Here is a 27,065-nt window from a genome sequence, read left to right on the forward strand (position 1 = left end):
CCTGGCTCGCCCCGCCCTGCCCGCCCCACCTCCCCTCCACCCGGGTCCCGGGCCCCGCCGCCGCCGCCGGGGGGCTCGCTCTCCGGCCTCTGAGCCGGCGGGGTGGCCGGCCTCCTTCCTCCCGGCTCGGCGGGGGCCGCTCCCCCTGGGCAGCCTGGGGCAGGGCCTGGGAAGGCCTCTTCCTGCGCCCCTACTCCAGCCTGGAGGATGGAGATCCGGCTGCCGCCAAGAGGTCGGCTTGGACTTGCCCACTTGTGCCCTAGGTCCCTGTCCGCGGTCCCTGAAAAAGGAGTCCCCTGCTGCATCTCAAAGGCCTTTCCCTGCAGGAAGCCTCCCCCCCCAGGCAAATCCTCCCTCCCGCCCCCCACGCATATACTCGAGGGAGAGGTGATGCATGTGGAGGGTGGGCGTGCCAATGGGAACCTCACTCATCTTCAGCCCAGGGGGGAGAACTCTCCTTGCCCCATCCAGGAAAGTGCCTACAGAGAGGGGGCCATTTTCCATCTCCCCAAGTTGTCCCTTCGGCCTCTTCAGAAACGTCTCAACCGCAAGGCCCCTATCATTATTGCTGTCCAGAATCCAGCTCTGCCCAGCTGAACTTCCAGACAGTGGAAACGTTCTGTATCCGTGCCGCCCAGTGCAGTGGCCACTAGCTACATGTGACCGTCCAGCACTTGAAATATAGCTAGTGTGACGCTTAATTTTAACTTTAATGTAAATAGCTATATGTGGCTGTCATATTGGCCAGGCACAATGGGGAGATGATGGGGAGGCATGCCTCTTTAAGGTCATGGATCCCCAGGATGTCCAGTTGGAAAGGGCACTGACTCCAACTCCGCCTTTTTGCAGTAAGGAAATAAAGCCAGGCAGGCAAGAGAATTCAGAGAATGGGGGTGGGGGGGTCCAAGCCTCAGATCCAGGATTCCGAACACAGGCTCATGCTCTTGGCTTTGCACAGGGACGTTGCAGACAGCTCCTGCCTTTGGGAATCTGCCCTGGAGGGGCCCTAGGGTCTCACACAAGGTCAAGAGGTTGCAATTCTAGAGGTATGACATTTGCCGGGGCCTGGCTGGGCCATTCAGTGCTTCACTTTTTTTAGTCAAAAGAGGGGTGAACAGCTGCCATGAAGAGGGACAGCATCCGTGGCCTCAGGTCGATGTTCTCATTCCCCAACCTGGTAGCCCAAGGAGCAAGGGTGGGAGAAGACTTCAGCCTGTTGAGTCCCGTGTCTGTGAGAGGGGTGGACGGTGTGTGGGCTGTGTGCTTGTGCACGTGGCCCCTTGCCAGGGTGTCTCCCGCTTTGTACCTGTGGAAGTACACCTGCATGAGATAAGGTGGAAAGCCCCCAGAATCTGACTTATATGGGCTGGGTTCTAATCTTAACTTTTCACATTCCAACGAGCCATCTTGGACAAATGCCTTCCATTCTCTGAGCGTCAGGTTCCCCACATGTACAAAGGGAATATCGGGGTGCCTGGGTGGCTCAGTGGGTTAAGCGTTCCACTTTGCCTTGGTTCGTGATCTCATGGCTCACGGGTTCGAGTCCCACGTCGGGCTCTGTGCTGACTACTCAGAACCTGGAGCCTGCTTCGGATTCTGTGTCTCCCTCTCTCTCTCTGCCTCCCCCCCCCCCCCCCCATCAAATAAATAAAGCATTTAAAAAAATTTAAAAAGGGAATGTCAGATCTCTAGTGTTCTATAGTTCCAGGTGATGGTGTCTTAGACTACATGTATAAATGGTGACATCGTCGGGGGTTAGGGGGTTTGCAGTGCATGAGAGGCTCGAGCCTGGCTTCTACCAGCTTGGAGCATCTTTCTGGCCCATAATCTACCAGCACGGCATTAGCCCTGGTCCTGCAGGGGTCGGAGGGAGCAAACGACTGTGTGCGAATAACTCCACCTGAGCGGGGATGAATGGCATCAGCCCTGCACGCAGGAGCCTGTGCGTGCAGGTGAGTGCGTAGTCTGTCTTTTGGTGTCACATTCCTGTCTGCACATGATACACGGCTGCGCCTCTCATTTCAGACCCCAGTGAATCCAGGTGCAACGAGGTTGTGAACATGAAGTCTTTATTCTTCTGTTTGTTCTCAAAGCAGGGAAGAGCTGATGCTGGAGGCAGGGTGAGCGTCTGGGAGGAGCTCTACACCCCACGCCCCTGCACGAGAGCACAGGCACAGGCACAGGCAGGGGAGTGTCCAAGAGAGTGCTCTAGCTCCAGGCTAGGGCTGAAGGCAGGGTCCAACCGGGGCAGCAGAGGGCCTCAGCGGGCCAAGGCAAAGCCAATGCGGTTGTTATGGCGATCAAACTCCGTGTAGAATTTGCGGATGAAGCTGGCGCCCAGGACCCAGACAGGCCCAGTGGGCGGTGGGACATCCAGACCATGGAGGGCCAGAGTGCACAGGCCATCATTACCGTAGGAATCCTGGCAGGAAGCAAGAGGGTTTTCCCTACTGCCTGGCACATTACCATTCTCCTCCCTTGGTCCTGCCTGACCCCATTGGCCTTTCACCCCACCATACATCCTCCTGGATGCAGGTACTTAGCTAGACACCGGGCAAACCATACACTGTGAGACCTTCAAGAGCTTACAGCCCGGCAGAACTTCTGGTCCTAGGCAAGTTACTGTGTTTAATTGCCCTAAATCTGTTGAGTATAAGAAGGCCATAAGAGTATAGGAGCACAGCATTACTGGGGGCATTTGCTGACAGGATGGAGACAAGGGGATGAGCACAGTGATTCCCAAACCTGGCTGCCTATTGGAATCACCGGGGAGTTTTGAAAACACGGACCCCAGGTGCCCCTAGAGGTTCTGATTTAATAGGTAGGGGATGTGGCTTGTTACTGGGATTTTTAAGGTTTCCAGCTGACTCAGTGGGGCGGGGGGGGGGATGGGTTAAATGGGTGAGGGGCATTAAGGAGGCCGCTTTTCTGCATGAGCACTGGATGTCATGTGTAAGAGGTGAATCGCCCAACGCCAAGACTACACTGTATGTTAACTAACTTGAATTTAAATAAAAATAGTTAAAAAAAAAAAGCTTCCAGGTGACTCTAATATGTAGCCAAGCTTGAGAAGCACTGACTGAGCATGGGATCTATGCATGAAGACTTGTCCCTTTTAGAGGGCCCCTGCCCACCCGTCCTCCCTGTGGTCGAGGGGCCGCCTGGAGCCTCACCTTTAACACATAGTCCACGCTGGTGAGCGTGTAGGCTCTGCCTCCAAGGTGGAAGGAGATGTCTGGGAGTGTAGGCACCTGCTTGCAGTTCACGACGTACTGAGGGGAAGGTAAAGGGAGCCCTGCTGAGTGTGGGAAGCCCCTGGGGCAGACACAGCCCTGTGCCTGTGGCTGGGCTCCTCTGCTGGAGAGGGCTGGGCACGTGGCCCGCCCTCTCCCTAGGGGACACCAAGTCACATGTGGCGAGAGAGGAGAGGAGGGCAAGGCCCGAAGCGGCCCCCTTTGGGACCTGATGCTTCCTGCGGTAATTTGGGGGCCTGATCAGGCGATGCTCCCGCAGCCTCCGGTGCCCCCGCTTCCCCCAGCTTCTTACTTCGTTTGGGCTCAGCTCCTTGGCCCCCAAGGTCTCCATGAGCAGCCTCAGGGAGCTGGTGGGACCCGAGATGTAGGATGCGCCAGTATCCACCACGACCATGCAGCCCTCCTCACAGACCAAGGTGGCCGACCTCACCGACACCCTGAGGGAGGCCAGAGAGTGAGACAGACGGAAGGCTGATGGGACACCACCAGGCCGCCAAGCTTCCCTGAGTGAGGCAGGTGACAGGAGGCCATGCTGGTGGTCCCCTCCCTCAGCACGTGGCCTGGTGACCACCGCCTCCTCTCCGTAGCCCCTCCCCCTCTGTTTTTCATATCTCCACGTTCCCCATCCCTGGACAGAGCACTCAGCAAACGTTGGCTGGGCCTTAAGAAGTGACTGCATTAGGAGAGAGGACAAGATGGAGACAGTACCCCATCCCACTCCCACCCTCCCCCGGCAGCAGCATTTTGGGAGAGCAGGGCGGGTTGAGGGTTCCTGACCCTTTCATTTTGATCTGCCAGGAGCCAGTCTTGCTGACGCTCACGTAGTGGAAGTTCCCTTGGTAATACTGGGGGTCGCTGCCTCCCAACACAACCTCTCCTCCGAGCAAGTGGGAATTCCTAAAGGAAAGGTCAGAGCTCTTGAAGATCCGTGACCTCTGAGCCCCAGCACCCCAGCAACAAGGGATGTTGGGCACGGATACGGGGGTGGGGGGCAGAGGAAGGTGGGAAGTATAGCAAGGCTGGGAAGCTGCAGAAACATGTCTCCACCGTTCTTGCCCCTCCCCAAGCCCAACCAGAGGTGGTTCCAGAATAGTCCAGCTGCATCCGATAAAACATCCCCAGCAAGGTCACAGCAAAGGAACGGGCGCAAGGACAGTGAGTCGAGAGCAAGATGAGAATCCCCACCCCCCCGCTCCCAACTTGGGTTTGAGTTGCTGCAGGTTGAACAGGTGCATGGGGGGGGGAGGGGGTGGTCTCCGGGACCTGCTGGGTGGGGGTGGGCAAGGGGCAGGAGGCAAGCTGGAAGGAGGGGTGGAAAACTTAGGCATCTGGCAGAGCCTGGGCCTGCGGAGGTGAGTTTGGGCTGGTGGGTTTGTGGCGTATGTGAATCTGCACGGGGTGTTCAGGAGGGTCAGGGCTATGTGAGGCGAGGCGGAGGGGTGGGGTGGGTTTCATCTCCTTACTTGGAATTTCTGCAGAGAAAGAGAGAGCAGAAATGAGGTCTCTGTTGCAGGTGGGCCTCGCCAGCCTGTTGTTGGCCAGGGTGGGTGTTATGCCCTCTCTTTTACCCTTTAGGTGCTGGACTCACCAAGAGGTAAAGTCACTTGCCGGAAGTCCCCCGGGTGGTGTGTGGGGCGATTGGTGCCCAGTCCAAAGCGGACTCCCTTGCTTTCCTCTCCTCCCAGCGCACAACACCTCCCACCGCGCGGGGCCTCCCCTCGGGCTGGTTTCCAGGGTGCACACGTGGGCTGGGTTTCCCAGCATACGTGTGCAGGCGGTTTAGGTGTGCACACGTTATGCGGGCCGGTGCAATGCATTGCCCTCTTACACATTCAGTACGTATGCGCGTGTGCTATAGCACCTGCCCCCACTGCCCCTCTGCCAACATTTCAAGATCCCCCTGCCTGTTCCTTCCTTCTTGCCCCAGGGTCAAGGAAGAGGCAGGCCCTCTTAACAAGGCCCGCCTTCTTCCTGTCTGCTGGATTCTTCTCCCTCCTGCGGCTGCCAGGCTCCTGTGCCCTCAGTTAGCTCCTCCGTTTCCCAGTTTCAATCTCTCTCTCTCTTTCCATTGGCTTCCTCCTCCACCTGCAAGCATGCTCGTGCCTCCTCTAGCATTTTAAAACACCCACCCTTCTTGTCTCCGCTTCGCTCTGCATCTCAGCCTGCACCCCTCCTGACGCTCCCCTAATCTCTCAGGGCACTCTACACCTGCCCTTTGCTTCCTGACGCCCACATCTACCTCTCAACTGGTCACCATCTGGCCGTGCTCCAGCTCAACAACAGCTCTTCCCGAGGACGCTGCCCCAGAGCCAGCCGGTGGCCTCTGCTCAATGCCTCCCGTTTTCTTTTTCTTCCTTCCTTCTTCTCCATTTTACCTGTGCAATTTCTTCCGACCTTGACCCTCCCTCCACCCTCACCTCCCTCGCCTCCAGCTCTTCCGGTCTTCCCAAACCCACAGCTTGGAGCAGATCACAACCCTGCAGCGAGAGCTCACAATGGCTTCCCCCAGGCTGGCCCAACCACGCACAAGCTCAGCCTAGAGTTGAAAGGCACCCATGGGCTTCAAGCCCCAAGCCCCCTGTCCTGTTGCTTGTCACGTTGTAATGTTTCCCGCCTTCCTTCCTGACCGTAGGCTCTGTGAGGGCAGGGACTCTTTTTGGACGCTATGTTCACGGCTGCACCCCAGAACCTCCCACAGTGCTTGGTACATAAGCACGCCATATTTGTTGAATCAATGAGTGAGCAAATAAATGAAGGGATTAATGAATAAAGCCAGCTTTCTGTGTGGTCCGTCACAGGGAGTCCCAGGTCCCAGTAATGCTTTATTTTCCATCACCCCCACCCTGCATTTTCCTCTTGTTCTAGAGAGTGCTGACAGGACTTGCTGCAATGATGGAAATGTTCTGTTATCTTCTATCCAATATGTAGCCATAGTCATTGTGGCTGCCGAGCACTGGACATGGGGCTAGTGTGACTGAAGACTTAAATTTTATTAAATTTTAATTAATTTCGATTTAAGTAGTGACTTCCATATTGGCTAGTGGAGCTCGACATACGGCTTGAATACCACCTAAGCATGAACCCAGAAACATCCCGGTCCCAACTCCCCTCCTGCTCTCCCGGCTCTCCTGATACCCTCCGTCACCCCTGCCTCAGCCCCTGAAGCCCCAGCCTCACCTGCTGTAGTAGACAGAGAAGACATCCTCCTTTAGCACCCCTTGGGAGAGGATGTGGTCAAAGACAGGGGTAACCCCGCCAACAGCCTGTGCAGGGAAGCCCATGCCCAGAATCCCATCAAACTTGGCCAGCATGAAGGGTATCAGGGGCAGCTCTGTGACCTCTCCAAACGTCTGTGTCACTGTGATTCCGCCCACCTGTGGGAGAAAGGACCAGAGGAGACCAAGCCTACTGCCTCCCCCCCCTGGCCAGGGGGGAGTCTAGGACCCACATCCCCTAGGGTAGAGAAACTGGGGGTAAGACTGTTTTATCAACCCCCCACACATATCCTCTCTTCTAATACATATGCAGGCTGTGGGGTTGCCCAGGACCTGGAAAGGGGTACTGACAATCAGTAACCACCAAGGTGCCAGGAGCTCTCACACCCTCTCCCCAGGGGCCCAGCTTCCACACTGGCAGGACTGGGTCTCAGTTCCTCACCCCCACTATGGGTAAGGATTTCTCCAGCCCAGCCAGACCTTCTCCCCTGGTTTCCCAGACAACGGGCCTCTCATGTTCCATGTGTACCCTTCCCATAGCTTAGAGCAGGGGCTGGAGTAACTCCCGGAATGGAAAGGGTCCGAGGCAAGCCAAATGGAAAAGACAACCAAGCCCTGACCTTAATCCTAAACTCTAACCTCAACTAGGATCTTCGAACCTCTGCCTGACCCCCAAACTAACTCTGGCCATAATGAAACCAGTACTGCTGACCCTGACACAGACTCTGATTTCAGTCTGGGGCCTTGTGAAGGGCCCAGTCGGGAGCTGGGTGACCTCAGACAGGTTAGCTGACAGGAGGCTGTGGGGCTCTGGCTAAGCTCTCACGTGAGTTACACGTAAAAGCTTCCACAAATCACCCAGTGTGGACCCAGGAGCTCAGGCTTGCTCTGTCCCAGGCCCTGCTTCTTTGCAGCAAGGCAGGGTGTTCCTCAATTGCCCAGGCTCTAAGGTGGACTGAACTGTACCCCCCGCCCCCCTCCAAGTATGGGCCCTCCAGTGGCAGGGGAGGTCTGGGACCAGAAGGGCAGAGGTCAGATGACCTGGGGCACTCCTACTTACAGTCACCTCGTCCTGGCTCAGGAAACCTTTGACCTTCCCAGATCCATAGCGGATGGTGAATGCCGTCCCATTCTCCATGTAGCTGGAGGATTCCGAAGAGTCGTAGAGGCTGTGAATCTCTGGCAGAGGGATATAGGCTCAGGTCTGTTCAAGAGAGGCCCGGCAGGGGGGCTGGGAGGCAGGTGCCTGTGGGCGTGGCCCCCTGTGGTTGAGGACTTCTGTGAAGGGGCGGGGAGGCCCTGAGGTGGGAGGCTTGAAAACGTGTTTCATCAATCAAGGAGTGTGTTTCTTGGGCCCCTGTCACGTGCCCAGATCTCTGAGAATTTTGTCTCCAATCAAGCATTCCACAGTGATTCTGATGCTGGGATGAGGAGAAGATTCTGGTTCCAGTAAGCTCTTGAGAAGAGGCTGTTGACTAAGGAAGGGCGTGGAAGACCCTGAGAGCCTGGGGTGGGTCTGAGGATTTGGCCCCAATCTCAGGAAAGGGGAGAAGTGGACTTCTGGGTGAGCTGGGGACTTCTAATGCCGCCATTTTACCTTGGCGGCCGTATCAGGAAAATGGGGGACATTGTCATCTGTCCTCTCGGGGGCAACAGGAGCAGAAGCAGGGAGGAAATAGCTCAATTGGTAGCAGAGGGTGTGAGGCAGGCCCGGCCAAGTGTGGCAGGGGGCTCGGGGAGAGGTCCTGTAGGCGTGTGGAGAGGGGGGTGCTCACCACATGCTGTGTAGAGAGGGCTGCACTTGGTGGAGGGCACCCAGAGGTTGGCTGAGCCTGTGTCGAAGATGACTTTGAAGGTCTGGGGTGGGGTGCCAATGCCGATCTCGCCATAGTACTGGGTCTGTGGGGGTGAAAGGAAAGAGGCAGCTGGAGGCGCGGGGAAGCTTGGAGCTTTGCCGGATACCCCCTTGGGCACCTGGGGTGAGATTAGGTAGATCAGACAACCGCCCCGGGGTTTCCATTTTCCAGCAGGGCCCGGGTGGGACCCTTAGCACTGTCTTAGGACTTCCCTGGAAGTGAGACAAGAGGGCAAAAGAAGAATACTGAAAATGAAGATGATGCCCCGCCCCTCGAAGGGCTGCTAACGCAATAAGCAGGCACTCCGTGCAGAGCCCAGTCACAGAAACCCGCATCTGAGGTCACATACCCACCCTGCCCACCTTGAAACCCAGAGCCTGGATTCCTGAGTTCCAAACCTAACTCTGCCTCTGGGCTCCTTTCTGCCCTCTGTGCCTCAACCTTTCTAGCTCTGAAATGGGAGTTTTATAGGGCACTTTGTGCATCTCAGCAACTCAGTCATAGGCAGCATGGAAAGAGCAAAGAAAGCCTTGGGCCCCAGAAAGAGAAAGGAGACGGAAAAGCAGGGGCGCTCACATCCAGGTAGTTGGTGAGGACCACAGGGGACGTGCTGTTGCCAAAGGAGAATCTCTTGGTGAACTGGCTCCATTCAGCACCAAGCCTGGCTACGTCCACGCCTCGCTCCTTCAGGCTTTCCTGGATCGAAGGCATTTTCTTGAGGAAGATCCTGACCCGGGGTGAGGGAAGAAAAAAAACAGAAGAGCTCTGTACTCCCTCATAACAGTGGTACACAGTCCTGAAGCTTCTGGTACAATTCTCCCTAATCTAGCCTAGACACCTGAGAATCCCTCTTGTGCCCTAAGGCCTCTCAAGGAGAATTCGCAAGCCTCGTTGAGTCAGCTGCACTGGCATTAAATAATCCTTAACACGCTTCCTTCTGTTGTCTAGTTCTGATCCCTATCACTACGAGGCCATTCGTTCGTTCCTTCCTCCCTTTCATAATTACAGATTGAACACCTACTCTGTGCCTGCACTCCAGTGGATACTAGAGATAGAAAGATAAAGATCATCAGTGGGGTGCCTGGGTGGCTCAGTTGGTTAAGCTTCTGACTCCTGATTTCAGCTCAGGTCACCAACCACGAGATAGAGCCCTGCATGGGGCTCTTCATGGACAGCGTGGAGCCTGCTTGGGATTCTCTCCCTCCCTCTCTCTTTGCCCCTCCCCCCCCAAGTAAATAAACTTAAAAAAAAAAAAAATCACTGCCTTCAAGGAGCTCCAGCAGGCAAGGAGACAGAGGAGGAAACGCAACAGCGACATCCCCTCTAAGATGAAGGCTGGGACGCTCCCCTCAAGGCTGGACAGGACCGGGCAGTGCCGTGTGAGGCCTGTAGGTGGCAGCAGGCACCCACAGCTGCCTGCCGGGGCTCCAGGATGCCAGGCCAGGGTAGACACCCAGCCAGGGCTGTGGGCTGGAACCTCGGGACTGAATGGGTGGGGTGGGGAGAGCAAACGGCATGTCCAGAGTAACTGTGCCCCTCTGCCCCTGGAAAGATGTGACTTCTTGAGCCTGAGTCCCAGTCCTTCAGCTCCTTTCCCTGACACCCGCCTATCAGCTTTGGGAGGCAGAATTAAAGACCCTGGGGCTGGGTGGGGGCCGGTAAAACATATTGAGGGGCCACCTGGTCAGTTTCAAACACTATACACCCTCCATATAGCCCTCGACCGTAGGCCAGCCATCCTTATCCTCACGTAATGATGAGGAAATCAGACAGGGCACATTGGGTGGCTCAGTCGGTTAAGTATCCGACTTCGGTTTAGGCCATGATCTCAGGGTTCACAAGTTCGAGCCCTGCGTCGGGCTCTGTGCCGACAGCCCAGAGCCTGGAGCCTGCTTTGGATTCTGTGTCTCCCTCTCTCTCTAACCCCTCCCCCCTCACGCTCTGTCTCTGTCTCTGAAAAATAAACATTTGAAAAAACTTCGATGAGGAAGCAGAGGCTCACAGGGTTGTGGATGGAGCAGGGACTCAAAGCGGCGTCTCTGGACTTGTTTCCCAGAGAGTGTCCCCAGGGCTCCCACCGGAAGCCTCTTTGCAGAAGCTTGAGGGGAGATGTCCCTAGCTGTTGGCCAGGGGGTTCTGGGATTGCAGCCCAGTTTATGGAGAACCCGTCTTCTTTTCTAGCTGCTCGTCTCCCTGTACCACCCTTCCCTCCTCGCACCCGGCACTCTCGGACCCCCTTATGCGAATGCAGCTTTCCTGCCAGCCAGCCTCACATCAACAGAAATGACTCGTCATCGTTGTGTCACAGTTTGCTGTTCACAAAGTCGTTTCACAATTATGATCTTATTCTCAGCCATCCCCTGGGGTGGGTGAGGTTATTATTCCCATGTTTACAGACGGGAAAATGGAAGGGAAGAGAAGGCTTGATCCCGGAGAGGGTGCACTTTCTACTATTTACTCTGAACAGCCTCTGCCCTGGACCCTAACATGTCCCATTCTCCTTTCAGAAGGTCCCTTCCTCGCCCCCAGCTCTCCATTCTTCTAAGCCCAGCATGCATCCCACCTCCAGGAAGCTTGCCCCAGGAACTCCAGTTCACACCGGCCCCACCTCTGCTTGGGCTCCGGCTCCATTTTTCCTCGGGTGCTCGCAGCCTGCACTGCACAGCCTAATGCTCCTGGAGGTGGTGCCGTCTGGTGGTGAGGACACAGCAGTCGTGGGCACATGTTTAAACCCTTTCTTACTGTGTGATTCGGATCAACTTAACCCAACCTCTCCGGGCCTTTCGTGAGCCGCCATCAACTCCTTTGTAAAAATGGACTAAACAGTAGTACCTGCCTCAGAGAATCACTGCAGATTAAACAAGCTGCCCACTGCTCAATAAATGTAAAGACTGTGCAGAAGGCAATGAAAGCACCTTGAGAATGGGGCCCTGTGTTCAGATCCCCCAAAGTGCCTTGCGTGACACTGTGCAAATAGCAGGTGGAAAAATTTTGTGTTTCAAAAGCCTCTTTCTCCACTCCTGGCCCAATCCCGTTCTTCTTCTCTTTTTATTTATTTTATTTATTTTTTGAGCATGAGCATAAGCGGGGGAGGGGCAGCGGGAGAGGGAGAATCCCCAGCAGGCTCCGCACTGTCCACACAGAGCCCAACATAGGCCTTGAACTCACTGACCATGAGACCATGATCTGAGCCGAAATCAAGAGTCAGACACTTAACTGACTGAGCCACCCAGGTGCCCCTCTTCCTGCCTTTTTAAAGAGAACAGGGAGAATGTTTTTACGTCAATTCCACATTTACTCTGGGGGTGGGGGCTGCCTGCAGGCACTCGGTCTCTCACCGCGCACCCCTACCCTAGCAGTTACTCTCTGGGAGCCTGGAAGCAGGTGAAAAGGCTTTGGAAACAAAAGGCCCAGTGTGTGTTGAGGCTTAGCCTCTTACACGTGACCTCCCTGAGCCTCTGTGTCCTCACCTGTAAAATGGGACTGCTGGGTTGTCAGGAGGAGAATTTGAGAGGAGATATGTGGAAAGATCCTGTGACATCCTCGACATTTTACAGGCTTAGCAACTAGGACTGTTAAAACCTGCCCTCTTAGGGGCACCCAGCTGCCTCCGTCGGTGGAGCGTGTGACTCTCGATCTTGGGGTTGTGAGTTCGAGCCCCATGCTGGATGTAGAGATGACTTAAAAATAAAATCTTTAGGGGCGCAGTCGGTTAAGATTCAGCTCAGGTCATGATCTCGCGGTTCGTGAGTTCGAGCCTCGCGTCAGGCTCTGTGCTGACAGCTCAGAGCCTGGAGCCTGCTTCGGATTCTAGGTCTCTCTCAGAAATAAATAAACATTAAAAAAATTAAAATAAAGGAAGCTCTCTAAAAAGCAACACAATCCTGCTCTTGCCTTGAGGTCTTCTGGTTCCACCACCTGCCCTCCCCACACTGAAACCTTTTCTCTTGGAGACCCTCCCTCCTGCCTCTCCCCTTCTTCAGCCTTTTTTTTTAAGTGTATCTTTTTTAACATTTATTTTTGAGATACAGAGAGTGAGTGGGGAGGGGGCAGATAGAGAGGTAGGCACAGAATCCAAGGTGGGCTCCAGGCTCTGGACCGTCAGCACAGAGCCTGTCGCGGGGCTCGAACTCACGAACCCGTGAGCTCTTGACCTGAGCTGAAGTTGGGCACTTAACCGACTGAGCCGGCCAGGGGCCAGGGCCCCCCTTCAGCCTTAGTGAACTCAGGGAACTTAATGAGCCCAGTTCCCACAGGGCCTGGCACCGGGTGTGAGCGTTACTAGGCCTCCCTCCTCCTGCCTTCAGGCCACGCCTTAAGCCTTTCTTTCAACGTTTGTTTGTAACAACCCACCCTGTGGGACTAGTAACAGCTGGGTTTTTACAGCCTTCGGGCATCAGGCTGAGGGCTTTCCATATCTCTCATTCAATCTTCAAAGCAGACCTATGAAGCAGGTGCTGCTATTATCGCTGCTTTAAAAAATGGTAAACTGAGACCTGGAGAGGTTAAGTAACTTGCCCATGCTTTCCCAGCTAGTTAGTTCTGCGAGTGGAGCAGGATTTAAGCCAAGACAATTCAACTCTAGAAGGCTTGTATTTAACCACTAAATTGTTCTTCCTTGGTAAGCTTAACCAATACCACCCCCTTCTTAACAATTAGACTGTGACCTCCTTGAGAACAAGGGGCAGGTCTGAATCATCTGAGTGCCTCGCCTGGGGATCTATGCAGGAAGCAAGGGCTCTGGGCAGGGATCAAATGACGTGGCTTTCGGGCCACTAGGGTAGTGTGCCACTATCGGCCCTGTGACATCGGCTGAGCCACCTCTTTCAATGGGCCCGCGCCTCCCTGGTCATGAGGACTGGATGACATCCCATATTAGAAAGCCAGGGGTGTTAGGAAGGTGGGAACCCCCGCGCCCCCGCCCCCCAGCCTGAGTTACCGTCTGAAGGCGCCAGAGTCTGCGGGGAGACCGAAGGCGCAGGAGCCGCAGAGCACCAGCAGGAGGCCCCAGCGAGGCATTCTGCTCCCTTGGTCCATGCTTCGCCTGGGTGCTCGGCTCTCTTGGGAATCTGCAGAAGCCTTGTGGCTTCCCAGAGCCCTTCTCCTTTTATGCTCTCCATACTTGGGACGGTTGAGATTTAGCTCTGCCCTGATTTATTATCCGGGGGCACATGGAGGGCGGCCAGTAATAAATCCCCCCGATGGGACGGAGCTAGATGGGTGAAGGGTGACCAGGTTTCGACGCAGAGCCCAGGAGCCAGGGAAAAGAAGGGCTGTGGGAAAGCCATGCTGTGCCCAGTGACGCCAGCAGCCCCATCTCAGCCTGGCCCTGCGACCCCCGCCGGGGCAGAGGCTGATGGGAAACATCAGTGTTCCAGAACACGGTCAGGGCTGAGACCGGCACAGAACGTGGGTTTCCAACCTCCCCCGCCAGACTCCACCCTCCGTACCCTTCAAGTGCCATCCTCTGTGTTAACCTCGGCTGTGTTCCTGACCGGCTTCTCCCACTTTGTGTCTCAGTTCCCTTCTGGAACACGGGCGACTCCTCCTGGCTTGTTCGTGACAGAACCAGACCCAGAGGCCTCCGTGCCGCCTCCCTCCAAGCCTCTGTTAGCAGCAGCTGTGGAGGGGGAGAATCCCACGGCCCGGCAGGGGGAGAAGCGCCTTGTATGGGCCTCTGGATGCAGGAATCTGGGGGAAGGGGTGTGTGGCTACCCTCAGCTCGCCTCATGTGGGTGGGAGCCCTCAGGAGTAAGGGGGAGCTGGTCTTCCAACTCCTCCTTCCCTTCCCACGGGGCCCTGAGTCCCTTCTGGGCCCGTCTCTGCCACCTTCCCTTTTCCTTGTAGTTTACAAACAACCTGGGGCAGCTCTCCATACACACACCTGACTCCTAAGTCCCAGGAGGGGTGCTATTTATTCAGGCAAGGATGCCCTCTCCTGGCTTTTCCTTGCTCATGCCTCCGGGCCCATCTCAAATATCACCACCTGCTCCACGAAGCGGGTCCTGATTCAGCCCGGAACTGCCTGCCTTCTGCTGTGGGCTCCCAAGGCGCCACACGAGCCCTTCCAGGACAGCACGGACCTCAGCTGTCCCGTATCAGAGTGACCTCGCAGACCTGCCTCTGCCTCTTGCCCAAAGTGGTGCTTCGCACTTATCAGCTGAAGGAACTAGGGAACTAGCTGGGGGCTAGTTGTCTGGGACCCCTGGGTTCCGGTCTTGATTCAACCATGAACTTGCTAAGTGACGTTGGACCCCTCCACCTCTCTGGGGCTCAGTCTCTAAATCTGAAGCATGAAACAGATATTGGATGGGCCCTAGGGTGCCAGACGTGCTAATGTTCTGTCCTTTGACTTCAGGGTGCTGCCCTCTGCAACCAGCTGCGAGTTAGAGGACTCGCAAGGACTTAGAGAAGCTAAAGTCTCTTGCTAACGTGTTGCCTAATGAGTATGCTTGGACCTCTGGGATTATAACACCCTTACCACACGACAGGAGGATTTGGCATTTCCTGGTGTAAACTCTTATTGGAGAATTTTTCAGGCACCGTGGTTGGCAGTGAACAAAGTATCTGAGGGCAAGGGGAACACTTAAAAAAATTTTCTTTCATGTTTATTTATTTTTGAGAGACAGAGGGCGAGTGGGGGAGGGGCAGAGAGAGAGAGGAGACAAGAATCTGAAGCAGCTCTGAGCTGTCAGCACAGAGCCCGACACAGGGCTTGAACTCATGAACCGTGAGATAATGACCTGAGCTGAAGTCGGATGCTTAACCACCCAGGTGCCCCCGGGGGAAAACTTTTTAGAACCCCTCAGAGTGGGGGGCGGGGTCTGTCTTGGCAAATTGGAGGAGGATTTATGAAGCATTCCAATAGACCTTGGTTCTCTTCATTCATTAGACAGTATTCATCGAGCATTTATTAGTTGCCAGACATTTTTCTAGATGCCGAGATTAACAAAGGTGACAAACAATAAATACCATTTCTGCTCCTGTGGATCCTACAGTCTGTAGGAGAAATAGGTTATCATCACAACATAGATGTAAAATAACAATGATGACCAGCACAGTCAGGGAACTCCAGGAAGTCATCGCCAGAGAAATGACACTTGAGTTGTGATCTGAAGGCGACATGGGCAGGCAATGAATAGCTGAAGAGGGAAAGAAATAGAGTCCCGATGGGAGCAGCGTGTGCAAAGGCCCTGTGGAGAGAGGAAGCATGATGAGAACAAGGGCCAAAAGAAGCCAGTGTGGCTAGACAGAGACCAGAGGAAGTGGGGTGAGAGAGGAGATTGGGAAGCGGAGATAATAAGAGCTAATGCCAAGTGTCACTCTAGGTGCTTAATGCATGTGACCCTCAAAACAACTGCATGGCGTGGTACTATTGTTATTCCACTTTACAGATGAGGAAGCTGAGATATGGGAGGATTCAGAAAGCAGCGTGCCTAGGATCACACCCACGGTAACGGGTGGAGTCAGCCTATAAGCTAAGGCAGTATGTCCCAGAACTCTACGTGACTTGAGCGTCCAACCTTGAAAGTTCTTGAACGCCACACTGTGTTTACCTTAAGAGCACAACGGGTAAACAGGTTAAGACGGGAATGATGACGTAATTAAATGCGTTTTGCGAAGACATTGCGGCTACGGTGTGGCTCAGCAAGGACTTCGGAATGGTCCGGAATCATGTGGCACGTGCCAGTTAGGAAGCCAGAGCGCCGGAACCAGCTTGGACTAGGGGAGGTGGGCGTGGTGGAGACAGAAAAGATTGGATGGAATTGAGAAAAACTTAGGAAATAAAATTAGGTCATGGGTGAGATACGGGGAGTGAAGGAGAGGGAGGTTTCTGGATGCCTGGTGATACCAAGTGGAAGAGAATCAGGATTCCAGAGGGGAAAGAGGTCTGGGGAGACCATGAGTTTGAGGACCTGCTGAGTGTGGGGTTCCTTTGTGGAGACAGGGGCAGGGAATAAAGAAAAGAAAGAAAGAAATATCCCAGGTGTGACATTAAGTGGCAGGTGCACATGTGGACCTGGGTGAAAGATTTATGTGTTATTTGCCATTGGTCATGAATGTCACAGATATGAATACAATTAGCTGAGGTGGGGGGGCAGGAAGAGCAAGGAAGCCCTGGACTCCAGCTTCCGTGGCCCAGCGGTGGAGAAATGGCCTGTATAACAGACCACAAAGAAGGACCACAAAGAGAGGAAGGGGGAAACCGTCAGGTGTCCCTGAAGCCCAAGGAGAAGGGAGGTTACGCAGCGAGAGTGAGCAGTGGGAGGGGCTGCTTGGAGGTCAGGCAAGACGTGGGTTACAAGGCAGACATGTGGCCATCGGTGCTGTTAGTGGGAGCTGTTTGGGTGATGCGGACGGACGGGAATCCAGACAGGGAATGTGGAAGGATGACAGGAAGAAGGGAGATGAAGGCGGTGTAGCCCAGACAGCCTTTCTGAGAAGCCAGGGATAACGGAGGAGGAGGTGACGGCTGGAGGCGAGTGAGGACAAAGTGAAGGGTTTTCCCTCTCCTCTCCCTGCCTGCCCCTCTCCCTCCTTCCTCTAATGGTGGGAGGGAAGAGAATATATTTAAAGGCCTGGAAAGGACTCGGGGGGAGAGGAGGGATAATCATGGCAGTAAGATCCCGAGCAGGTGGGAGTCAGGAAGGCAGGGCCCCCGCACGGCCACCAGGTGCTGGCGGCCGAGGGCCTTTCTGTCCGGTAACTGTCCTCTTCTCAGACAAGTGGGGAGCAGGGACCACTGCTGAGAGCTGGGGATGGGGGCGGGGCTCGGAGGCATGCGGAGAAATAGAGAAGGTATGCAATGGTTATGGAAAGATGGAAGAAGCTGGCCAGGGAAACTCCGGGGTTTTCTGGGAGGAATTAAACATTTAATGGCTGGAGATCACACCATCGTCGTCGAAAGCCAGTCTGCCCTGTTCTCTGCCTTCCTGCCACCACCACAGTGCTTGGCTGCTTGGGTGGGGACAGCAAGGCAGTGTGTGGCTGGCTTCATCCAGGGCTGGGGTGGTGGACATGTGGTGATCGAAGAGGAGAGCCGAAGAGATTTAGGGGCCCAGCAAAGATGTTATTGAATGATAGACTGTGGCCTAGAAGGTGGATGTGGGAAAGAAGTCAGGACAGGACAGGGCGGACGAACAGGAAGGAACCGGAGGACCGTGGGCCCAGAAAGGGCTGTGGGGGCGAGGCCACTGCATGGAGGGCGCTCGAGGAGCGGAGAGGCCAGGGTGCTGGCCGGGTCACCGTCTGCGTGGATGGTGATGTCATCCAGAAAGACTGCAGAGCGCATGGGGTGGGGGAAGGCTGTAAGCCAGGAGCCAAAGTCTTTGATAAACGAGGAGGCGGGACCTGCACGTCCAGTGGTGACAAGGGTTGAGTGAGTGGGACGGGAGGGTCCCAGGCCGAAGTCAGGCGCCTGGAGGGAGAAGCGTCTTCTCCCAATGTCCACGGCAGCCCTGGGAAGCGAGTGGACCAGTGTCCCTCGAACACAGGAGGAAACCAAGACCTGGGAGGGTACACAACGGGTCCTAATTCATAGCTGGGGTGAGGCAGAGTGGGGCCCTGTGTCTCCCCTGCACCATATCCTGTGATACACGGGGGTCCGCCCAGCCACCAAGGGGTGGGGTGTGCTGTCCCGGAATCTCACTTCTTCCTGCCTCTCCCCTGCCCGAGACCCTGACAAGCTTGTGACCTGTCCTGGCCATTGCAGGTGACTGACCACCACCTCCCTCCCCACTCTCCAAACCCCAGAGCAGGAGCAAGGGAGAAAGCAAGTGGGGAGATGGGGTCAGCCTTGCGGCGGCCTCTGAACGCGGGGAACAGCAGCACCCTTTTCTGAGCACCTACCCTGCGCCCTGAAGGACTATATTCTCTCGCAGCCTCGGGAAGTGCGTGCCCTTGCACCCACTGTTCAGATGAGGAAGCGGGGGGCTTCAGGGAGCTTGGGGAAGGATGAGCTGAGAACCGAGTGCTCTGCCTGTGACTCCCGGCCCCTCTGTGTGGCCGTGGGTGTCAGACGTGACCGGCAGAGCCATGGGATTCAAAAGAGGGGGTGCTGAGCTATGGCTGCGTGGTCAGGAGCACGGCCACCCCACAGCGCTTTCTGTAGGGGAGGGAGCTCTTTGAAGCCCAGCACCCGGCTGCAGCTTAGACCCCCTGCACGGAGCACCCGGGGCCTCAAGTATACTCTAGGTTGACCAGAATCTTCTGTGGCAAAGGCAGGGGCAGGGGCAGGGCTTCCAGCCCACAGGTCTGGGTGCCCTGTGGCCCTGGGCACTTTCCAACCCAGTACCTGTCTCCTGCCTGCCACAGCACTTCCTGTGGCCCCAGACAGTGGGGCACAGGGGCGAATACTGAGTGTGAATAACCTCAGCAGGAGAGAGACTCCTGAGGGCATGAGGCCCCCGGGGTGAAATTGTGGTCCAGGAGGCCCAGGAGAGGCGAGGGTGACAGAGCCCAGAAATAGTAGCCTCCCTGGTTTCTCCTGGTTACTGCAGCTCAAAGGCTGGGAGAGGGGTGGCTGTCCCTTGCCCTTTTCGCGGCTCCCCTCAGTCCCCCCTTCTTAACTCCTAGGCCCAAGAGCCTGAGACCAGAGACCAGGCAGGACGGTTGATGGTCTGGAGTCGGAATGAGCAAAGATCCTGAAAGCAAGACTTGAAGGTTCCTGGAGGGCTCTCCGCACGCAGAGGCTGAGCCAGGAGAGAAGCCCCAGGAGGCCACGAGGCCCTTGAAGGATTTTCTGAGGGAAGCAGAGCCAGACCTGACTGTGCGGCCCCACAGTGCAGAACCGAGGCCCCAGGGGTGAGAGGCAGGGAGAAAGAATCGGGCTCAGTTCCGTTCCAAGGAAGAAAGGTCTAGCAGTTGGCGTTGCCCAAGAGTGAGCGCCCTGCCGGGAGGTATGCGTCACCCCTGGGACGGTCAGCACTGGTTTTCTAGGATTCCATGTGTCCCCACTCCCTGCCAGGTGGCCCGACCTGTTACTGGACCACATCCACTGTTGTGGGGAAAATGCAGACGGAGGCGGAATCACCACGAGGGTCTCTCCTCTCTGACCTGGGGCTGTGTGCAGGGCCCGGGGCTGTGGGATGGAAAGGAGAGTGGGTAGGACCCTTATCGGCCTATCTCCCAAGCCCCCGTCAGCCCAGGGTCCACTGTTTCTCACAGAGGCTCCCCAGGATCCTACGTCTAGGGCCCAGGCTGCGTCACCTGGAGGTCAAGGGTCATGGAGCTGGCAGAGGCCCAGGGGAAGGGTCGTGTCGCACCTGCCCTTTCCCAGTGGGGCAGACCCCGGACGTGAGAACCAGTCAGGGGAAGCATAAATCCAGCCGGAGCCTGGCCCTCTGGTCAGATCCCACGGCCGGGTGTGTGCTGTGGGGTCGGGTCTTCCGGAGGCCGGTATCTCTCAGGAGACAAAGGGTGCCCAGGGTTTCTCTAAAAATGGTCTCAAATCCCACTTTGCTCCATGACAGTGATCCCAAGGAGATTCGGGTGGTGTGACCAAGGCTGGGAGTGCCCAGTGGAGGTCGAGGATGAAGGCAGACAAGGCTGGTGGTTCGGAGAGCCTGGTTTATGCTGCTTTGAGCCAAGCACGGATTTATTCCCGGCCATGGTTAGTTTAGTAGGAAACTCTTGCCATGCCCACTGGTATGGAGGGAGAAACTGACCTTCTTGAGCCTTCGAGTTGGGGAGATTGGCATCGGGCTGGTCCTGCTTCTGTCCATAAAGAGCAAACACTGAAGCAGGAGAAAAGATTAAAAAAAAAAATGGACATTGTCTTTCTTCCATCTGACCTCCTGCCCACATCATGCTGAACTCCTCAATCCCGGAGGGCCCCAGCTGGTTCCTCGGAGGAATTTTTCAATCAGATGGAGGCCCTGAGCCCAGCAGTGAGGAGCAGCTGGGGCCTTGAGAGGGAAAGAAAGACCCAGAATGGAGTTTAATAACCAGCCTGGGCTGCCATGTGTGGGTGGGTCGTCCAGGAGCAATTAGTTGGAGAGCTCTGGGGGAGGCACCAGGGCTGGGACCAGAACCTTGGAGCTGCGGGGCTGGGGTGGAGAGAGCCAAGTGCCCTAACCTGTTTGTTCTGGGACCTTGGAGGAACAGGAATTCAGCCACAGGGTTGGGGTGATCCCACCCTGAGGCCTGCTCAAGAGATGACCCAGGAAAATGGAAGGCAGATCACACAGTTCTTGGGAGCTACGGGGGCCTGAGGGGGAAGCGAGGATTGGCAGGGGCAGGGGCTCGCAGGAGACCCCGGCCAGAGGGGGTGTTCCTGAGATGAGATGCACCCAGCGTAGCGGGACCAGACACCAAACGCTGAGGCACGAAAGCTAGAAACATAATCAACTGTTTTCCCCCAAACGGCACTGGAGGGTCTGTTTTATTATCCGAAAAACCTTAAACTAGAAGATCCCTTTGCCGGAGGAGGGTATGATGGTGAAGCAGCTCAGTGGAGTGTTCGTGGCGAGGGTGGTGGTGATGCAGGGGGTGGTTCTGACCGACAGGGAGGTATCCCAGCAGGGGTAGAGCTGGGGTGGGGCAGGGCTCTTAGAGAAAGTGTATCCCAAGAACACATTTCCTAGAAAATGGACCTCTTCCTTTCTTCCTCTTTCCCTCCGTCCCTCCCTCCCTCTTGTTTTTCCTTCCTGCCTTCCTCCCATCTGGTATTTTTTTTTAAGTAGGCTCTATGCCCTACGTGGGGCTTGAATTCACAACCCGGAGATCAAGAATCACATGCTCTCCGGACTGAGCCAGCCATCTAGTATTTTTTATCAGAAAAATAAACACTCTAGTTAAAAAAAAAAAAACACAATAGGACTAAGAGGCTGGTAATGAAACGTAGCAGTCTCCAGTCCTGCCCTGAGCCCCCAGCCCCCAGTCCCCCCACCCCCTATCCTGCGGCACAGAGGCAATGCCTTTGACTCCCGGTCGTTTAGACTCTTCTCGAGGTTATGCTTATCTTTCCATTTCTTAATTTTCAATTTCATACATTATGTATTGATCTTCTCTCATGGCAGATGAAGATTTCTCCGTCTTATACTCCAACCCTCCAGTTTTGGCAAAATCAAAAGTCAGTGTTTACATGATTATAATTAAAGTATGGTTCACAGTGTATAATGCTTACAATTCGGTGATTTTTTTTTTTTTTTTTGCTTTTCATTAAGTTCATCACTGCCCACCCCTTCACCTTTTCCCCACTCCTTGTTTTCCTAGGAATTCTGCCCCGATCCCCCAAACCCCCATCTCCACCTGGTGCCATGTTCAGGTACGGTTCAGTGGGATTTTCTCCCGGGAGCTCCGTGCTCCTAGGCTGGCCACATGCTGTTGGCTGAGGACCTCCTTGCTGCTCCCGGCTGTGGCGTTCTGTGTCCAGGCTCCGGGGGGTGCCTCTGTTCTCACTCTGTACTTTTGTTGAAGCAGAGCATGTGCTCCCAGAGTTTGCTGAGAAAGGGTGCTTGACAAGCAAACCCTTCCAGTCCTGGCATGGCTACAAATGTTTCCATTCCACTCTTACTCTTTATAGTTTGGGTGTGAATAGAATTCTAGGCTGAAATTCTAGGCTGAAATTTATTTTCCTTCTGAAGTTGCAAGTTGTTTTTCTGATTTTAACAAGTCTGGTGCCACCGAGTCGGGACTCTCCTGTGGATTTCTCTCTGCGGGCTTTTGCCACCTTTTCCTTTGTCCCTGGCCTGGGTCTCTTCCGTTCATGTACTGAACACTCATTCAGAGGATGCCCTCGATCTGGAAAATTCGTGTCCTTCCATTCTGGAAAATTGTCCAGCATTGATTCCTTGGTCATTTCTTCCCTCCTATGTTCTCTTCTCTCTTCTGGATCTCCTACTAATAGCATATTGCAACTTCTGTTTGTTTTCTAAATATTGTATACATTTTTTTTTAATTAACAAGCACCCAACTATTAACTTCTTTTTTTTTAAATTTTTTAATGTTTTTTATTTATTTTTGAGCGAGAGAGAGAAAGAGAGAGCACAAGCAGGGGAGGGGCAGAGAGAGAGGGAGACACAGAATCCAAAGACCGGCTCCACGCTCTGAGCTGTCAGCACAGAGCCCGACATGGGGCTCAAATTCACGAACCGTGAGATCATGACTTGAACCGAAGTCAGACGCTTAACTGACTGAGCCACCCAGGTGCCCCATAAGTGTTGTAAACTTTTAAGTAATCTCTATACCCAGCATGGGCTCAAACTCACAACCCCAAGATCAAGAGTCACATGTTTTACCGACAGAGCCAGCCAGGCGCCCTTCTCCTGAGTTCTTTTTCTTCTACCTTCTAGGAGATGTCCTTAACTCTAGGTTCCAACTCTTCAATTTCTCTACAATTTTTTTCTCCTGTATATATATTTTTTACTTCCAAGAGCCTTTTTGGATTCTTTGATTATTATTCCTTTGTTTAATGCATCCACTACTTGCTTTATGGATGCAGAATTTTCTCTTATGCCCCCGAGGGTATTAATTACAGACCAGGTTTTTAAAAAATGATGTCTGTTTTCTTTGTGCTTGTTTGGTTTGGTCTGCATCCAGACTGGAGGTTTTCTTCAAAACCCCTAGAACGCCTTGGCTCTTGGTTCATGGTTGAGGGAGAGAGACAGGTGGAGTGGCCTAGAGATTCAGTGTGCATAGCAGGGCTCGTGCTGACCCACCATCTAACGCCTTGGCTCTTGGTTCATGGTTGAGGGAGAGAGACAGGTGGAGTGGCCTAGAGATTCAGTGTGCATAGCAGGGCTCGTGCTGACCCACCCTCTCTAGATGGAAGTTCTGAGCTGGCTTCTCCCTGGGGCACTCCTGTAGACCGAATGCTTGTGTCCTTTCAAAACCATATGTTGAAATCCTAACCCCCAAAGTGATGGTGTTTGGAGGTGGGGCCTTTGGGAGGTGATTAGGAGATGGGGGTAGAGTCCTCATGAGTGGGATTAGTCCCCCAAGGAAAGAGACTGGGGGGGTGGGGAGAGAGGCCCCTCCTCCTTCCCACCATGTGTGGATACAGCGAAAAGATAGCCTTCAGGAACCCGGAAGTGGGCCCTCACCAAGCAGGGAATCTGGGGCCCTTTGATCTTGGACCTTCAGCCTCTAGCACTGTGAAGGACAAGTTTCTGTTGTTTATAAGCCACCAGCCTGTGGTATTTTGTCATAGCAACCTGGATGGACTAAGGCACCTCCGATGTCAGTATCTGAGGTCCTTTTTTTTTTTTTTTTAAGTTTATTTATTTATTTTGAGAGAGAAAGGTGGGGGGGGGGGGTAAGGGCAGAGAGAAAGGGAGAGAGAGAATCCTAACCAGGCTCCGTAATCACAGTGAAGCTTGACTCAGGGCTTGAGCTCACGGGGCTCCAACTCACAAACTGTGAGATCCTGACCTGAGCCAAAATCAGGAGTCAGAGGCTTACCCAGCTGAGCCACCCAGGCGCCCCTCTGAGGTCTTTCTTTGGGACCTTCTCTCTTGGACCTTGCCTGGCTGTGTTGCCTGGGGAGACAGGATGCAAAAAGTTTGACTTTTCCACGTACAGATTTCCAGCCAGTCCCCGCTGTTTGCAGTCCAGGATTCACCCCAGCAACCTCCCGGTCCTGAGACTGGGTCCTGGGGTGCATCAGCAAACCCCTTGGCTGGCTTTGAGGCTGTATCTTCCCTCATTCTGCCAAGCCCTCTAATTTCCATCTTCAAAATCTGGTTGTCATTTCTCATCTGCTGTCCCTTCTCTTTGTCCTTGAGAATTCATGCTCCTCTGTTCCTTTGGTGTCTTTTAAGGGGCTTGGGAAGTGAGCAGACATCAATGTGTCAAAAGTGGTACTTTTTTTTAGCATTTTGTGACGGTAATACATCGAAGGGACAGTTGTTAAGACTCTATTGGACAACTTTAGAGGAAACAGAAACAAAATGTGAGAAGGGGATGAAGGTGTGGCTGTGTGTCCTGTCCCCCTTCCCCCTCCCTGGGCTCCCAACTCTGAGCCAAGCGTGGAAACGTGCTGGGCTCTGATGTCTTTAAAATGGAAGACGGCACTGAAGGTAAGGAAAGGCGTTTTGCTGGCTCTCCCTGGACTTGACCCCCTTCACTCCCGGTGACTCCCAGTGAGTCTGAACTGGGGAGGCTGCTTCCCGAGAGAAGGATAACGACAGGGGAAAAATTCAGATGCCTGGCCCTTGACAAGAAGTTGGAGGGGAGGAGGCCTGCTCTGGGCCTCGGTGACTTCACCTGTGTTGTTATGAAAGCAGTCTGGAGAGGAATTGGGATAGAGTTACACCGGCTGCCGGCTGCCAGACCAACTTCCCAGGACAAATCTTTCAGGAAAAGGATTGGCCTGACACACAGCGGGGGGCCAGAGAGAAAGGAAAGCCTGTGGTGTCTGCAGTTAGCAGGTGGGGGTCTGCCTCTTGGCTCTGTAAGTTTCCTGCTCTGTGACCTTGGGCACACCACTTCCCCTCTCCCAGCCTCAGCTTTCTCTTTTGTACCATGGGGATAATATTGCCCACCTCCTGCAGGTGTTGTGAGGACGAAATGGGGCAGCTTAGCTCACCGCAGGTACTCAAACATTTCTTGTTAGTGTATTAAGTGTAATACCAGAGGCAGAAATGTCCCTGCCCTCCTATTCCTTTCCACAGCAGGTGTGAGACCAGCTTCCGGCTATGCTAACAGACTTCCCAAAGGAGCTGGGACTTGGGAAGAGACCCTCCCCCTTTTCCTTCCTCCAGTGAGGGATGCCCAGGCCTTCCTGGTTATTCAGATCCCAGGGAGGAATGGATTTGAGTGTGCCGCGTCTTTGGGGCCTGGTGCCCTAGCTATCACCCAGAAAGTCTAGAGAGGCAGATGGGAGCCCGTGGGGCCAGGAATGTTTATAGCCCCTCACAGCCTCCAACCTGCCCTGAACCCTCCCTCCAATCTGGGGAGCGGGTTCAGAGTCAGTCTGGGAGCCTCACGAAACCAAAGCGATCCCTTTGTCCCAAGACCCGGGGCCAAGAACTGTAAATCCCAAAGTCTTTCAGGCAGAAGCATGGGACCCAGCTCCCCTCCTGCTGCCTGCTGAAGGAGGGCCTCTAGATCACCCAGGACAGACATCCTCAAGGACACGTGGGTAGCAGTGGGGGCTGAGAAAGCCTGCAATCTAGTTAGAGGGGCCCACACCACACACAGGGTCACACAGACACATGTGTATGAACATGCACACAGTTGTTCACATTTAGTCCTCTTACACGACACCCTCTCCCACACAGGCCTGCTTCTTATGAGAACCGTGCCCCTGAAGCAGCGCACGTGCACACACACAATGCGTGTGCTCCTAGCTCCTCTCTGCCTAAACTTAAGGCTTAAGGAAGGGTTTGGGGGCAGCGCAGGGAATTTTGTAAAAACTGGGCTGCCTAAGAGCACATTTCAGAGGCCCTTTACACTCTTCCCACCCACGGTCTTCATCAGAGAAAGGAACGGCCCAGAGAGTAGGAAAACTCACTTAGCAGATAGGTGTTGAGTTTATGACTCCTTTCCCAGAGGTACAGAGATGCAGCCTAGGCTGTTTGGGGGAGAAGTCCCTTCCAAATATCAACAGCATCCCCCTGTCATGCCGTGCTATGACATGAGCTCACAGCAGTAGCGATAATTTGAAAGATCCTGGAAGATGGTTTCAGGGTAGAGATGGGAGTGGGGCAGGTTGTCCTGTTCCCATGGCAGCCTGTCTCATTGCCATGGCAACACGTTCACCCTCCATTCAGTGGAGTCCTCGTTTCTGTAACGGGTGGAACACTGTGGTGCTTCTCAGGATGGTGGTGGCCCATAGTCCTTCTAGGAAAGAGCATTTCCATCCTAGACCAGGCAGGGTAGGAGCCTACAGAGACTGTCAGAAAGGGCTGGCTTTTCTTGTGGGTAGAAGGGTGTGGATTTCCTGTCAGTTTCCCTACTTACAAGCCTCTACTTCTTACTAAAGAAACCAACTCCCCAGCTGTTGGGGGGGCCTCCAAGAATGTCCCCATAGGGCAGACTGACCTTTCTCGATGTCCACCAGGGCTGACTCAGATGGAAACCCTTCCCGGCATGAAGTGGGGGCCAGGTGCTGTCTGGAGACTGATTAGGCTCACCATTCATTGGCTGCAGGCCTTCAGTGAGTTATGTATCTTTCTGAACCTCAGGGTTCTCACCTGAAAGTGGGGATACTGCATGCCCAGTGCCCTCTGTGATTACGAGGATGCAGAAAAGTGATACAGGTAGAGAACTGGCCGCATCCAGGGCTTTCCCTGGGGGAGGGGTATGGGTGGCCCAGGCCACTCTTGCATGCAGACTTCAGTGCCTTGGGGCTGAGCGCCCCAGCAGAGGTTTCGGGGGGGGGGGTGTTGCTGGAGTGATCTTTAAGCTTCAGTGGAAAGGGTAGTGGTTGGCATCATTTTCCAGATCAAGCTGTCCAACTGGCTGTAAACTTCCCTGGGAAAGGAGGAGGTACTTAAGCCGTCTTCCCCTGGCCTAGATCAGTGCTACTCAAAGTGTGGGCCATGGCTCGTGCCCCTCTGTGAAATGTTGTCACCTTCAGGCAATGAGCTAAGTCTAGGAATTAAGAGGACAGCTGCAGCAATTTTAATAGAAATTTGATGTTGCCGAAACACTGAAGCAGCAACCAGTTCCGGTTTCTCTTTATTTTTAAAATTTTTAAATTTTTCAGCGATTCATCGTGTGTGTGTGTGTGTGTGTGTGTGTGTGTGTGTTTTAAGTAGTGATCTGCCCCAGACTGGGGAAAAACAATCTGGTTC

The 27,065-nt window shown here is 54.4% G+C and overlaps 1 protein-coding gene and 1 long non-coding RNA gene across 5 annotated transcripts; one reads left to right on the top strand and one right to left on the bottom strand.

Annotated features, from left to right (window-relative positions):
• Nucleotides 1–2,073: 2,073 nt before the first annotated feature.
• On the bottom strand, nucleotides 2,074–25,959 carry REN (renin). 4 transcript variants are annotated; one of them, XM_060644191.3, is made up of 12 exons: nucleotides 25,781–25,959; nucleotides 23,728–23,804; nucleotides 19,992–20,060; nucleotides 19,302–19,405; nucleotides 8,902–9,052; nucleotides 8,245–8,368; nucleotides 7,530–7,648; nucleotides 6,432–6,628; nucleotides 4,032–4,151; nucleotides 3,547–3,691; nucleotides 3,174–3,272; nucleotides 2,074–2,422 (listed from the first exon to the last, which is right to left on the bottom strand). In XM_060644191.3, the coding sequence occupies exons 3-12, from the start codon at nucleotides 20,046–20,048 to the stop codon at nucleotides 2,261–2,263; spliced, it is 1,278 nt and encodes a 425-aa protein (XP_060500174.2). In that variant the 5' UTR covers nucleotides 20,049–20,060; nucleotides 23,728–23,804; nucleotides 25,781–25,959; the 3' UTR covers nucleotides 2,074–2,260. The 4 variants fall into 4 exon arrangements, with proteins under 4 accessions (XP_060500174.2, XP_060500173.2, XP_060500176.2 ...); XM_060644190.3 differs by lacking the exon at nucleotides 23,728–23,804; XM_060644193.3 differs by lacking the exons at nucleotides 19,302–19,405; nucleotides 23,728–23,804.
• A 106-nt stretch (nucleotides 25,960–26,065) lies between these two features.
• On the top strand, nucleotides 26,066–26,910 carry LOC144614941 (uncharacterized). The gene is made up of 3 exons (XR_013553262.2): nucleotides 26,066–26,144; nucleotides 26,454–26,528; nucleotides 26,713–26,910. It is a non-coding gene; the product is annotated as an uncharacterized LOC144614941 (long non-coding RNA).
• Nucleotides 26,911–27,065: the final 155 nt, after the last annotated feature.

The sequence above is a fragment of the Panthera onca genome, chromosome F1 (assembly GCF_046562875.1).
Source record: "Panthera onca isolate mPanOnc1 chromosome F1, mPanOnc1 haplotype 2, whole genome shotgun sequence".
NCBI classification, from domain to species: domain Eukaryota; kingdom Metazoa; phylum Chordata; class Mammalia; order Carnivora; family Felidae; genus Panthera; species Panthera onca.